The sequence below is a fragment of the Colossoma macropomum genome, unplaced genomic scaffold, assembly GCF_904425465.1.
Source record: "Colossoma macropomum unplaced genomic scaffold, Colossoma_macropomum, whole genome shotgun sequence".
Lineage (NCBI taxonomy): Eukaryota > Metazoa > Chordata > Actinopteri > Characiformes > Serrasalmidae > Colossoma > Colossoma macropomum.
This window is the reverse complement of record NW_023494803.1, coordinates 15,155,315-15,170,713: the sequence shown is the minus strand read 5'-3', so window position 1 is coordinate 15,170,713 and position 15,399 is coordinate 15,155,315. Positions and strand designations below refer to the sequence as shown.

General features: G+C 38.5%; 1 protein-coding gene across 1 annotated transcript in view; it reads left to right on the top strand.

Annotated features, from left to right (window-relative positions):
* The window catches only part of fancm (FA complementation group M), a 57,298-nt gene extending 48,135 nt beyond the window's left edge, over window positions 1-9,163 (top strand). The window contains exons 14-22 of the mRNA XM_036592847.1: window positions 4-1,690; window positions 2,256-2,341; window positions 3,195-3,302; window positions 3,437-3,596; window positions 3,951-4,057; window positions 5,060-5,602; window positions 6,288-6,636; window positions 6,828-7,119; window positions 8,777-9,163. Of these exons, the coding sequence (XP_036448740.1) occupies window positions 4-1,690; window positions 2,256-2,341; window positions 3,195-3,302; window positions 3,437-3,596; window positions 3,951-4,057; window positions 5,060-5,602; window positions 6,288-6,636; window positions 6,828-7,119; window positions 8,777-8,903 (3,459 nt within the window). The 3' untranslated portion in view covers window positions 8,904-9,163. The remainder of the gene's footprint in view (window positions 1-3; window positions 1,691-2,255; window positions 2,342-3,194; window positions 3,303-3,436; window positions 3,597-3,950; window positions 4,058-5,059; window positions 5,603-6,287; window positions 6,637-6,827; window positions 7,120-8,776) is intronic.
* Window positions 9,164-15,399: the final 6,236 nt, after the last annotated feature.

Here is a 15,399-nt window from a genome sequence, read left to right as displayed (position 1 = left end):
CAGGCTGACTACAAACATGACACAGAGCTCATAGCACATCTACAAAAGGAAGATGTCGTAGGTTGCAAGGATGACAGCAGAGTACCAAAAAAAACAAGAGGAAAAGCTCCTCAGCAGAAAAGATCTAAAGCCACATTTTTGGGTCAAGACTTTAGGACTCCTATTTCAACAGCTAAGATGGAAACAAAAGAAGTAATAGATGAAGAGGAGAGTAAAACACACACTACTTTGTCTGCTTCATTGACTTCAATAAAACGCAAAGTCTCTTCTGACAATGGCTTTGACATCATTCAAGGCAAAGAAGGTCTCAATGCTTTCCAATGCTCCTATGACAGCTCTGCAGCTGATATGAATGTTGCAAATGGTATAAGCGGGCATTCGAAGGTTAAACTGCCAGCACAAGAAGAGCAGCTACAGAATTGCTCTGGAGATTCACAGGGTGAAAGTATTGAAACAAAGCCTGATCCACCCTGTAATCTGCATTCAGAATGCTCATCTCTTGAGGACATGTTCTATCTACCAAAGTGGAATGTCTACCCAACACTGCACCATCTGAAACAATATTCAGCAGCCTTAAGAATAATTCTATCCAATGTCAAAAAATTCCTTTCTACACCTCCACCAGGGATCTTTGGCCTAACTTGCTTATTTAACAATCAACCTGCTGGCCTTGGTGAACCAAAGGACACTTGCTATGATCCAGTAGAAGAGATTGATCAATTCCAGGACTTCAATATTGAAGCAGATCAGAATTATGTGCATAGTGACTTTGTGAAGTCTAACATGGCAGCTGACCTTCCTGAACCATCTGATGCTCCAGAAATTAATCTAAAACTTGCACTGTTGCCTGGTAACAGGCTTTCTTATGGTCCAGCCAAAATGCCCAACAGCCCTAGCTGGGATGTGCTTTTTGATGATGGTCTGGATGGCAAAGAGGCATATAAGAAGACTGATGTGCTTTTAGAATCTAAAAAGCATGTGGAGTTTACTGACTTAGATGTGAGTGTCAACCTGTTTGGGGATGATGAGGCTTTCCTACAAGTGACATTACCTGAAATTGATACGCTGAAAAAAACATCAGTAATCTCTAACAGACAGGATGTTCCACAGTGTGGACAGACCACACCTGGTGTACGGCATGCATCAAATAGTTTTAATCCTTCTTACTCTTCTGAGAGTTTAATGTTGCCCCAACCTATAGAGAAACTGGCACATCAGAAGAATTCTGAGGCCTTTGATTTGTCTCAGGACATTTTTTCAGTGAACTTTGACCTTGGGTTTTATTTGGACTCGGACGAGGAAGAAACTGCAGAACAAGGTCTTAGCATGGCCACAAGACCAATGGCTGACGGAGAATTTCCCTCACTCCCCCTGATCCAAACCAGTGAACCTACCAACTTTACTCTTGGAATTGCTTCAACTCCCAAAGTGTGCTCAATGGACAGAAAGGCAGTTTCATCCCTTATGGCCAAAACTAACCTGTCGCCCATAGTAACCGAGAGCAAGAATTTGGTGAAGTCAAATGCTTCCACCCCAACTCCTGCATTTGCCTCATCAAATTGCACAAGTCTAAAAATTTTCCCCAAAGAGTGGAGTTCTCAAGCACAGCCCTGTGGAACAGACAACACATCATTCCGACAGTCTCTGCTTCAGACCGAGAAGACTCTTAATCAAGATCCTGCTTGTTCAGGTAATTGCTGGCAAAATCATTGGTAAAACAAAATCTTATAACATTTCTTTGTAACGTAGTGTATAGGAGTTATTTAAAGTCAACACACCATTCAGCTTTATATTGTCTGCCTGTTAGTTCACGTCACTGGTTATATTAAGTATCCTATCATTTAAAAGACAAAATTTGTGTTTTCCTGTAATCTTCCATCAAAATGTAATAACTTTTGCCCACCTCTAAAACATCATCTGATTTTTGATGATGGCACTGTGCAAAAAATATTAAAAAATAATTTTAATGTTATGTTTCACTCTCCCCTCCCACACTCACCACCTATCATCAAGTAAATGATCCACCCAAATATAGTGTCTCACTCAGAAATACATCATGGTATGAAGAAAAATAAGTTATGATCCTCAGTCTGAGAAACTGGGCTAACAAGCAAAAAAAATATACAGCCTCTTGACTTTATTCACATATGGTCCACTTGATACCTGAACATAAAGATACCTTTTCCATGTAGTGTCATTTGTGTGTGGCAGTTTGTGTTTATTTTTTGTTTAGTTCTTTTTCCTTCTTCTTTAAGGAACACCAAGCAGTGACAGTGAGGACGAAGTAGTTATAAGGAAACAAGGGCATCAAGGAAAGGTCAATCCTCTGGCCTCTCCAGAGGTGAGAAGCACTACAAAGCACAGTCCTCACTGTATGTTTAGAGCATAAGCTTTCAATTAGATCAGTACCATTATAAAGACACTTGGTCATTCAACATGTAAAAAAAGGTTTATACCTCATTTCCTTCTGTTTTACATGAATGAGAGAGTCAAAAAAAGTTTACAAGCCATATTAAGTATATAGTATTAGTGGCTAGTCACATTTTTCTTTTATTTTGATGTTGCACAGTAATATAAACTGAGTTATTTGGCATTTTTGAGTTATGTGAACTTGTAGTTATTTGGAACATGTATGCAATGCATGTCTTGAAAACATCATTAGGCTAGCCAAAATTGTTTTAGGGTAGTCGGGTAAAATAGCTAATTTATAAACAGCCTATGCACAAGTCAAGTAAAAAGAAAGATCAAAGTAAGATTATAAAACAAATATTAGTGTAATTGTTTAGTTTGCTTTTATTTCCAACCAATGTGTCTTCACAGAGATATCACGTGAGCCCACTCTGTTGGCTCTGTTCACGCCCATTAAAGATTTCATCATGAAGAAAAGAGCACACACAAACATTGGCATGAATCAGTTTTTTTCATTGTGGTGATGTATATGGATCATTCTATGAAAATTGGTTCAAAGTCAGAGCTGAAAACCCATTTCAGACTGGTAACTGACTTAAGACTAAAATCCTTTTGCTTTGAGTGACCGTATAACTAATTTTTGTTTAATAAAGCACTAACAAATGGATGTGCATCACTCTTCTAAATACGGTACTTCAGTTTTCTACATGGATGAATCTAGTCTTGCTTGTAGTACTTAGTGCTTTGTATTATCATGTTTCATTAAGGTTGGCTTTATTTTCTAGTCAGAGGAGAGTGAAGCAGAGTCAGTTTATGACTTTAAGCAGACCTCCGTTACTCAGCACAAAGTGTCCCGGCCATGTAAACGTTCACATACTACGATGAAATCTAAGGTAAAGACAACTACCATGCAGATGCAGTGGCACACACTATCTGCGAGTGAATAGTGCTCCATTTTTAATTCCATGGTTATAATTTAAATAAAAGAACATGTTAATCTTGCATCATTGCCTCTCACTTCTCCCAGAAGGCGATGCACAGAGAGGGGAAACAGTTCCTGGATGAAGAGGCAGAGCTCTCTGAAGAAGGAGGCTCTGCCTCGTCAGATGAATATGATGGTGAAGAACTGGACCAGTCTTTACAAGGCTTTGTAGTAGACACCACCCAATTCTCCCAAGGCCTTAATGGTAAGGAAAAGACCTAGATAGTCCTTGTAGTATCATTATCAGCTATCAATTTGAATAGGTCATTCAGTTGATACACAGGTATTTTAAAATGGTCTGGATCTTCATAAAAGCCTGATTTTGTAAATCCTTGCAGTCTCAGTGAGGATTGAATAATTTTGGGTGCAACTGTACTTGAGATGCCAACAAGACCTTCTAAGTCAAGAATTGTGTTCAACGCATTTTGTCCTAAACACTTTTACTAACAACCCAAACTATATATAGGAATTGAGATACTGTTTAGGGATGACTGAGATGAACAAAGTTGCGAAATACAGAAATATGCCTTTGAGTCATAACTTTCTCCTTTTTTTTAAGATTCTGAGATGCATGGATTTTATCTGAAGTCTGTGAAGAGCCCTGCGATTGGAAACAAATTTAGAATGGTGTATAAGTCTAGATGCAGCAAAGACATCTTCTCACAGGTTAGTATGATAGACTTGACTTGGAAAAATACTGTACGTTAATTAAACTTGATAAACAAAAGAAGAAATAATTGAGTTATAATTGTTTTTTATTGGCCAAGTAAGATGTCACAAGGAATTTGTTTGGCAGTAGCTCTGTAACTTTAGGACAGCAAAATAGCAACTAACAAATAGTGCAATTGAGGAGTTGATCCTTGCCATCCAGGCCTATGTTAAGATTATAGAAAGTTGCTGGTCATAAAAACCGTAATGTTCTATCTATATCTATATATATATCTGTGTGTGTGTGTGTGTGTGTGTGTGTGTGTGTGTGTGTGTATATATATATATATATATATATATATATATATATATACATATATACACACACACACACACACACACACACACACACACACACACACACATATATATACATATATACATATATACACACACATATATATACATATATACACACACACTGCTGCTCCGCTGCTGCCGGAACATGTGTGTTTTAACAGACACAAATTCAATGTCCCGAAAGCCTGGGAAAGACAGCAATGTCCTGCTTCTCTTTATATTATACAGTGGACAGGAACCACATTTCCAAAAATGAAACTTGTATATTTTCAGTTCTTATGTAATTTGAACTGCTTTTTTTTCCAAAACAATTTGAAGCACCCAGCAAAAATGAGACACATTGTTTAAAGTATGTTCTCAACTACAAAAAATTGGATTTCGAAGATAAAATTACTGTTTTACCTTCTTAAAAAACTGCTTATGATCATTAACAGCTTATAATAATATGAAGATAAAAGAAATGAAAATATAAAATTAAAGATACTTTACAAGTAAACCTTTCTCCAAAAAAAAAAATAAATAAAAATAAAAACATTTGGCCAACACCTAAGGTTGATCTTAAAAAAAAAGACTCATGATGTTATATGGGTATTTGCTAGAGGTTCTTAATAACTCAGGTTTATGTAAGCAGATCAAAAGTACTCTCTCCTATATACATAGGTCCCTGAGCAAGATGAGACATATGCAGAGGACAGCTTTGTGGTCAGTGGCAGCGAACTTGAAGAGGTTGGTAGTGCTGCTGATGAGGAAGAAGAGGAGGCTGAAGTAGAGATCATGCCTGAAGACTCCTACGTAGATGGGAGGAGACTGTATGCCACACGGCACAGAATTCGACTTAGACAGACTCGGACTACAGGAGAGATGGCAGACCTCCAGACTAAGGTACCCTGGAAAACCAAACGCTCCAGGATTGTCCAAATGGAGGATTCCAGTGACAGTGAGGAGGAGGGAGAAGGAAAAAAGAGGAAGATGCTACTTGCTGAAGAGACATGTATTTCAGAGAGACCGGATGAGAAAAGTTTTAAAGCTCTGCAACTGCATTCTTTGCCTGGTTTTGAACATTCTCAAAATGTAGAGAGGAGCACAAAGCAGGTTATGCAGCAGCAAGAGGAGATGACTAGACAAAAGTTCAGGAACCAGGCACTGCTGTCTGAAAAGCTGGATTTTAAGGAGTCTCTCTCCACTTCTTTAGTTACAGCTCAGGTAGGATTACAGTAGCTCCTGTTAAGTTAAAAAAAATACTGTTGATAAAAAGCAGCAGTGAAACAACTGTAGAATTAGAATCCAAGTTGGCAAAAGAAACAAACACTACTCTCATGTCTTAAAACCCCAAGGGGAACCTAAAACTTTTCTTTCAAATTAGCTTATTGTGACTGTACAATATGCCAGTACAAAGTATGCCCTATAAATTATGTATGTATTTCATCAAAATTCTCTCCCTTTGATTTAAACTATGTAGTTGTAATCTTGTAAGCTTGCATAAGCATTAGCCTCACCAGTCACAAGGTTAATGTGGCTTGTCCTACCCACACAGTTTTACACACAGACACAGCGTGGTAGTCTACAATCTGTATATGCAAAAACTGCTTCACTTGTTTCTCACTTACGCTGCTGTATATAGTTCTGCTTTAGTGGTGTAGCAGGCTGTGAGTGTGGGATGGACGGCTGTTAGTCAAATGTGCTTATTAAATATTAGCTTCACACTCAGACAGTTCTCAAATAGATCCTATTAGCGTTTTTTAGCAGATTTACCATGTGTTTTTCATTTAAACCTTGCTGGTTGTTTAATGTAATGCTTAATTTTAATGTCATACAAATACTTTTAATATTTTACGATTTATGATGATTGTACCCAAACATCCCTTGGTGTTTTAATTCATGTTTTCAGGCAGCTGGAGCCTCTTTCTCTGTGGCTGATGGTCCTGTAGATTTTGGTGTCTCAATCATCCAAGCCCCTGCTTCTCCTCCTTGTGTAAGCATACTAGTCGACAGCCATTGCATCAGCAGTGGTGCAGAGATTGTGTCCTCCCTCCGCTTAAAGCATGGGGCAGCAGTGCAGGTCTGCTCTTTAGTCAACTGTGATTTCATTGTGAGCAACCGCATGGCAGTGGAGTGGCAGAGCGAGTCTGACATAGCCAACCCTCAAAGTCGAAAACGGCTACAGGACAGGATACAGAGCCTTCAGGCTTTGTTTGACCGGGTGTGCTTCATTGTGGAGAAAGACCGTACTAAACCTGGTAAGCTATCTTTTATTGCAGTTCATCAGAAATAACTGTTTTGAGAGATGTTTGGAAAAATTCTCTTTGATTAATGAAGAATTGCTTCATAAACCCAGCTTATGTCATTAATTTAAAGTACAATTGTATATTAAACACCATTCATTTGTTAAATTTATTTAGGTTTTTGCATTTTTATGTTTTATGCCCAGGAGAGCCACTGCGATCCTTCCAGCGCAGCCGTTACTACGACAGCACTGTAGCTGCACTGGTGAGAGCAGGAATACGACTGTTGGTCAGCCAGGGTCCAGAGGACACTGCTGCACTCTTGGCAGAATTGGCCCAGGTGGAACTGAGAAATGGGCAGGCCATCTGCGTGCCCTTGGAGGTCAAAGGTCCTCGACTACAGGCATTACAGTTTTACCTCACATTGCCCTGTGTCACCTACATTAATGCCCTGTACATGTGTCATCGCTTCAGTTCTGTCAGTCATCTGGTCAGCAGGTATAGCATACAGTATTTGTACACCTATTTTAAAGCAGCACTATGCAAGATTTTGTTAGATTTCTTAGATTTGAAAGAAGTAGCATTACCGTCTCAGAAAAAAATTAGGTCTGTACGCTGCTGCGAGTCACGCTGTAAAGCCTGAAAGAGCACTTTAAAAGTCAGAGATTGGTTGGATTTTGTGGGAATTTTTTAAAACGCCATACGTCATATGTCTTTATGTATTAACGTCACATGCGCAGGCTCAAAAGTAGGCCTGGCTGGATGTTTAGATGTCTAGATGTTTTTGACAAATGCAAAATCAACAGTACTGATGAAGATATGATGACAATAGTACCTCATTCACTGACATCCTCAGAAGACACATCCTTCATCAATTTTAGACTGAGTTCTCTTTCAGTATGCTCTCAATGCGCTCACACCAGATTCATCTACTCAGGAGGGTCCAAAGCACAACCGTCACCTCAAAATGTTCTTTCGCACGTTGCAAGCTATTACACATTTCCACCAGACAACTCTCCAAATCTTACATAGTGCAGCTTTAAATACAACACCATTACATCACTGTCTGAACAAGCCAAACTCTGTGCCTTGTGCTTTGAGTGTTCATTCTACTATGTCAGTTCTAGTCTAATTATAGTCTGTTTGGAGTAGGGTGGGGTGATAAACAATAATTATTGCGACATACCTTTCCTCGATAGAAATATAAGAAATGTTTGATAAATTTTCGATATAATAGACCATTCTCACACTACCTTCTGCTGCAAGGAAACGACTCTGCGGTCGCCACAAGAGGGCACACTTCCGAGTTTTTCAGCGTGATTTGTATATTTGCTAAAATATACTTTAGCAATGTCTGAAACGTGGAGTTATATATTCCCTTTTTGAGTGGAGCGATCGGCAATCTGTTCTCGTGTGACCAAGTGTGAGTGACAAGATAAGTGGCGTAACTGTACTGTCCTACAGCGAACTCACTTCTTTCCTAATATCCTAACAAGCTTTAGCAGCGTTAAATCACGTCTGCTCCACACAACTACAGTGAAAGAAAGAAGTGGGTTTATGCTAGTTACAGCACTGATTTAAACGAAAGTAAACTGAGGATTCTGTGTGTTGGGCAATTGAGAGTGGGAGAACGCTAGCTTTCTAGGCTAGCTGTTTTTAGCAGCTGGCTAACTTGAAGCAGCGCTCTGTCACAACACACCAAATTGTTACTGTAGATCAAACACGACAAAAAAGCACCGATTTCAGTTTAAATGTACCTAAAAAGAGGACTCTGTTTGTCTGGTGAGAGAATCCCACTGAAGTTAATGCTTTTACACAGCAAGCAATAGATATATTGCGGTTCACCCCTCAAACTCTCAAACTACTACAATAGAATAGAGAAATCCAGACATCTGCTAGCTTATGTTTGAATACTGTGATGCGCTCTGACGTGCATGTGGTAGGAGTGATGGCATTAAGGCGGTGTGATCCATCACTGACCTACCGAGCCAACTGTTGGTTGTTCGTTCTAAGCTGACGTTATACCTTGTTATAAATGTTTTTGCATTCGATTTGCCTTTTCATCTTTTTTCAAACCATGATATTTTTTTACACTACTTTCCCACTGTTTGTCGTAGGAGATTAAATACAAAATCATATTTCTATTCTGTTTCAGTTCAGTGGATGCACTGCAGGCAGGTGCGTACATAAGCCGCTCTAGAGCTGAGGAGATTTACCGCTGTCTGCACTACTCATGTGACACCACACTAATAAAAGACGTCACTTCAAAGAACAGCCTCTAAGCATCTGATGGTTCAAGAAGCTACATAATGTAGACTACATATTAGTTTTTCATTGCACCTTGTTTTGAACTATTGTGGACACAGGGAATGTTTGCCCTTCAGTCAGCTACTTTAGGATCTTTCTGTTTTAGGAGGTACTGTGTGAACGTGAGCTTACTAAGGAACAATTTGTTAGATCTGTAAATAACAATACAGAGTTTTATGAGAATATGTGGAGGTAACTGAGCAATAAAAGCAGATTTTCTAACCATGTTTTATTAAAAAAATCTCTCTCCTATCTTTTTTGACTGTGCTTTTGATAGAACAAATTTCCATAAATAGAATTTATATCTATATAACTTGCCCATCAGAAGCCAGTGGAAATTGTCATTGTAGGTAAAGTCTCTACTGGGATAATAGCCTTGGTATTGCTGCAGTGTTTGGAAAATGCTGGCTCAGAGCTACAGCGCCACCTGCTGGACAAAGTTTAATCCTTCTGTGACACCTCCAGACTTGCTTGCAAATTATAAATAAACAAAAGCACAATAGTTGCCTTAAAGATTTAATACAGTAGTTTGTAAAATACATGGGATACTTTGTGACCAACATACAGAACCTCCTTATTCTAAATGTCTGGTGTACTGTATATTTTTCCCATCTTATTCTAGCTCTATAGAAGCAGCTATGTCACTACACTCAATATTGTGTTTTGAAATTATTTTATTTTGTACATCACTCTTCTTAAATTCAAAGCCTGTGATATAAGTGAAACCTGCCAATCAAATTTCAAGAACAGGGACCACCAGTTTTATAATACACTGTAAACTGGGGGCTTCATTGTCTTTATATTGAACAGCCAGACACAGTGGTAGACTTCATCAATATTTTATTGGAAATATATAGCCAAGTGAGAACTTATGCAATGCTCTCAGCGTTTGAAGCAATCCTGCATATTCCTTGGCTAAGGGTCCCATGACGGCCAAGCCTGGCATTCACTCTGAATGACTTTGTTTACATAATTTAATTACGCAGAATTATTTAAAAACTGGTGGAGTTCCGCTTTAAATATTGGCTGATATGAAATTCTGTCTGCTGCTTCACTGTTCTCCACTCACACACTCAGACTCTACACAGGATCACGTGTAGAAGGAGAGAAAGCTTCAATTTTTCTCTGAGTGTGAAAATAGCAAAATTTACACTGCTAGTGTAAATGCTAATAGTTAATTTCTTAACTGCACACTTTAAAAAAAAATGGTTCTTCAGTAAAGAGAGTGGTTCTATTTAGAAACTTTAGTTCTATATAATGCCATCTGCATGTTTAAATGGCTCTTTGCATGGTGAAATGGTTCTTCAGCTTGATAGAGAATGTGGTGTATGCAGTTCTATACAGTACCAAAAAATGTTCTGCTATTGTTACGATGTCAAGCTTGTCAAAATATGAGAATACTTTTTGATGTGATATAGAACTATTTTCAAAAAGCAGACAGTTCTGGGCCGATTCTGGCTTACATCTGCGAGTGTTGGTTGACTTCCGAATAGATATTAGGTATGTGGGCCAGAATTGGGCCAGATGTTGGACAGCTGTGTTTGGCTTTAACCAGGGGTGTCCAATCTTATCCACAAAGGACAGGTGTGGCCGCAGCTTTTCGTTGCAACAAGGCAGGAGCTCACATGATCAGAGATTTAAAGACTGAGTCTGACTAATTAAACGAATGGTATCAGGTGTGCTCTTCTCATTTAGAACAAAAACCTGCACCCATGCCAGACCTTTTTGGATAAAATTGGACACCCCTGGTTTTAACTTGTAGATGCATGTAAGGTCCAATTCTGGCATGAAAGTTGTGGCCCAACGACATGGATGAAGGGAGAGGGCCACACCTTTATGTTGCAGCACATAAATGCTAGGTTGATTTATGCTTCAGTACTTTTGGCCCTAGTCTGGCATGTCATAAATGGCCCATTACCAAAGTTACAGAAAACAGCCAATGCTCGCCCAAGTTCATACTTTTAAATGGGCAAGCCAGCAGCTATGTTTGAAGAGAAGACAAATGAAAGATAGGTAAGCAATATACTTGAAAAAATACATTTACATACATTAACATTATTTGTGATGTGTACATTTAGTTCAATGAGATTGACTATTCAAAAGTCTAGGGTTAAGACCAATAGACCTATACCAGATTGGTATAGACCAGTACATTATCAGACACCATATAAGAATATATGAACAGTACAGGAGGATGCATACATACACACATACAAGAGGAAAGCCAGTTAATCAAGTGTCTCTCTATAAAGCTGGTCACAGAAATTCAAAAATCTATTACTTTTCTTAGTTTCTACAAGATGTAAGGACTGGAGTAGTGATTAAAATTCCACTTCCACTACTTAAGAGGCTTGTTAGTAAAGTTACAAATAATATCTTTGAGATTAAAGGAATAGGTCATTTTGACAGGGTTAAAAATGTGAGCACATAGGTTGGACCAGAAGTCATTTGTTCTCTCACACTGAAAGAATAGGTGAGTCAAAGTTTCATCAGCAGATCCACAGAAGGAGCAAAAGCTATTGATGTCAACAAATTGGGTAAGAACAGAATTCACAGGGTATATTTTATGTAAAATTTTAAAGTGAAGTTCTTTGATCTTATTGGACATACAGTATTAATGAGGCAAAAGCCATGCCCTTTTCCAATTGATATCCTCAACAAAGGACATCAAATAGAACTTACCCCTAGGGGAAATTTTGTTTCTTTGTTGAAGAACATATTGAATATGTTATCACGTTTTTTTTCCAGGTATATTTATAACACCCAAAGGCAAAGAGGGTAGCGTAATTTCAGTATTACTAAAACTTAAATGACTTTTTACAAGATGAATGAGGCCATCAGGAATAGCTCTAATTAAGGCATTATATTCTTTAAAGGGGACTGGGAAGCCATGTGTAGCCATAAATTGATGCTAAGAGAGCACATTTCCAGAATTGTCAAATAAAGAAAGAATATTATTAATATTTCTTTGAAACCATTTGGAAAAGAACAAGGACTTATTCCTAATAGTTATTTCAGAGTTGTTCCATGAAAGGGTTCTATGTGGGGAGAAATTGTGCACAAAGCACAACTTCCAAGCAAGAAGAGCCTGCTGATGAAACTTAGAGAGAGAAACTGGGAGCTTATTTGGCAAATAATTACATTTCAAAAGAAAAGCCTCCAGTCTTGTTAAAAATATGATTGGGGATGAAAAACTACACTGAATTTGAATTTAGGAGACACCTTCGGAGCCAGTTAATTCTAAGGGTATTAATAGTATCAATAAAATCTAATACTTCCAAACCACCTTCTGCTCTACTGTTGGACATCACATTTTTTTAAGCTTGTGTGATTTATTTTTCCAGATAAAGTCCAAAAATATTTTATTGATCTCATAAGCAAACAAGACAAGACGCGACAGAAGCCGAAAATGACGAGAAACTACACATACCTTTAATTTAGTGTTTTCAAACTCCAGGCCTTAAGCCCCTGCACTATATAGTTTAGTGCCGCTGTACAGACCTCGTCCAGCACAAGAAGGGATTAAGTAGCTAATAAAATGAGATATTTCATCCAGGGAAACCACAATTCCGCAGCGCAGGGGTTGCAGGACTGGAGCTGGGGAACTCTGAACTAACTGCATAAGCAAACTACTAAGACACAAAAAACAGCTGAGTGCTGAGTGACGCAATGTAATTAGGCCACTGATGTCTGGCCAAAAATGTGCTCCACAGTCCATAATCAAACGCATGTCAGTGTTTTATTGCTTGTCTTTCGGTATTTACAGCAGCCCGCAGTGCAGGAACAAGCGCTGCAAAACGTCTGGTCAATAAAGCAAACACTCACGTGTGTGATCGTTTGTAAAGAGTGAAATTTTAAAGCAGCAGATTGCGCAGGCTGTAACTTACAGAGAAAATGTTCAGTGGAAAACAACGCGCTCTGGTGTTGAATTCCCTCGTGAATGAGCGCGCTTCAGTTGTTTGGTGCTGCCTGCATTCTGGTGGAGTTTCGCACGTCAAAACCAAACTAAAGAAAACGTTGGACAGGTTCACGCCATCCAAGGCAGATCTGAAAACGCCTCCCAGATTAAATGGAGGTTCTGAATGGCTCTGCCGTTCAGTTTCACTCTGCCTGTTCGTACTTATCAGCGCTTCATGCAGTTTAGGAAAGGCGGAGTTTTTTTTTATAATGGAGGACTAAAAAATGACATAAGTATAAATAAATAAATGAACAAATAAATAATTTAATATATAAATAAATAAATGAATAAATACTTTTTTTCATGAAAAAGGGCATACTTAAATAAATGTCTTGAATTTCTTTCTACATTTCCATTCATCACCTTTTATTTGGGCTATTTCTGCATTTATGCATGTATTTATTTGTTTCTTCATTTATTTATTTCTATAGTTCCACATTTCTGCATTTTTTTTATTTCTGTATTTCCACATTTTTTCATTTATTTATTTATATATTTCCACATTCCGACATTTATTTATTTCTGTATTTCTGTATCTGTATGTTAATAAGGCAGGCGGTCCTAACCTCACTCTACAACAGGATTGTTAAAGAGGTGAGATCGGTTCGGCTCTGCTACTACTGCCTTGGCCTACCTACCTCCACCAGCTTCACGGAGGCCCTTGGCCTCCAGTGGCTTCTTTCTGGTACATTGTAGCGTTGCCCGGATTGCCCTTAGCTAGACAAGCCACTTAGCTAAGTTGTAGGCATTCGTTAGTTTTGTGTAGTCCCGTGTTGCTAATGGCGTTTTGTTTTTTTTTTATTAGCGAATGATTTTGAGAACCACGCACCAAATAACTACCTTCTGTTTCGTCCGGAAAGATTAATGGATGGTTTGGTTCAGCTCAGTGCTGATATAGATGTGAACCTTGACCTAACTGCGTCTTCAAGAAGTCGCCCACCAACTTCATCTCTCAGAGACGGAGGAAGCGACAGTTGGACGTCCATCCTACATTTTACCTCCAACTGTAATCGAGGCTCACCTTCTTTTGGGCCACACCGCTGGACACATAGCACAGCTGTTCAGAGTGTGCGAGAGAACAGTTCGCCGGAGGATGGCAAGGTATGGGATAAGGTAATTAACACCCAACAGCTTTTTCCAGTCTGTCTCCTTTTTACTTCATCTTTGTTGTTTGCTGAAAATGTAATTGGTATTATATCTATGTGCAAATGTCTAGAAAAGTAGTGAAGCAAGTAGGTGTCGGTTTCCAGATTTTACAGTACAGCACGCTGTATCTCTACTGCAAATGTAGAAACAGAAATATCACTGGTTAAATACATACTTGCACTTCATCATTAACATTACAAAAAATATTTTCAATATTTTCAAATGGCCTAACCTACTGGATTTGTGCTTTAGTTCATAGTTTGGTCCTGAGGCAGCCCTGAGAACCTTTAATACTCAATAGCATTGGTTTTATACTTATGTTGTTGTGTTCATAAACTCATACACTGTGAAAGGTTTTAACTTTTACAAATTAAAAAATGTAAAGTCTCTCCTTAGAAAACATTACACTGAACTCCATGACCTTATCTTGGTCTATTCTGATCATACATCTATTGCATGTTTGCCCATCCTGGAAGGGAGTTCTCTCCTCTTTTGCTCTTCCTGAGAGTCAAGGAGAGTCTGTTGTCTTGCTGTACATTTTCATGTCCATTGAAGAAAATTTGTGGTTTCTGATATTGGGCCATAAAATTGTCTTTACTTGATCTGATTTGCTTAGATTTAAATTCAACCTCATACACATGCATATATGATAACCTCATTTAAGGTAACCTGTTACATTTATGTAATTTTTGCAGGACACAGCAGTTGGTTTTAGACCATGAGGTTTAAGAGGCCAAGTATTTTTGTTTTAATTTGAAGTTTTTGTCCCAGACAGCACAGATAAAAAGTCATCATAAACCTCTTATTGCAGCTAAGCTAGTGACCGAGCAACTGAGCTCTTGTGATCATTGTGTTTTGTTTGTGCTGTGGTCATGTTTGTGTTATGTTGACTATATTTTTGATGATCAGTGTCAACAGTCTATTAACTCCAATGGAAGACAACGATATGGATGAAACTGTGACCCAAATTCTGCAGCACCATCCCAACTGTGGATACAAAATGATGGTTGGGCGCCTGAATGCACAGGGCATCCGCATACAGAGTAAGTGATTGTAGTCATGACAATATAATCATGTAGTCATTCATTGGGTCTGGGTTTTATTTACCAACAGGTTGGGATTTGCACTAATTGCTGATCTACTAACAATGTGGGGAAAAAAGCTGATTGGGAAACTTGATTTTTGAATACACCTAATTCTGTTTTCTATTTTGCAAATTATAGGACAGCGTGTACAGGAATCCATGCGGCGTGTGGATCCTCGTGGAGCTTTGATGCGCACCCTTCAGCTGAAACCACAAAAGCAAAGGAAGTACTTTGTACCAGCACCAAACAGTTTGTGGTACACTGACGGCAATCACAAATTGA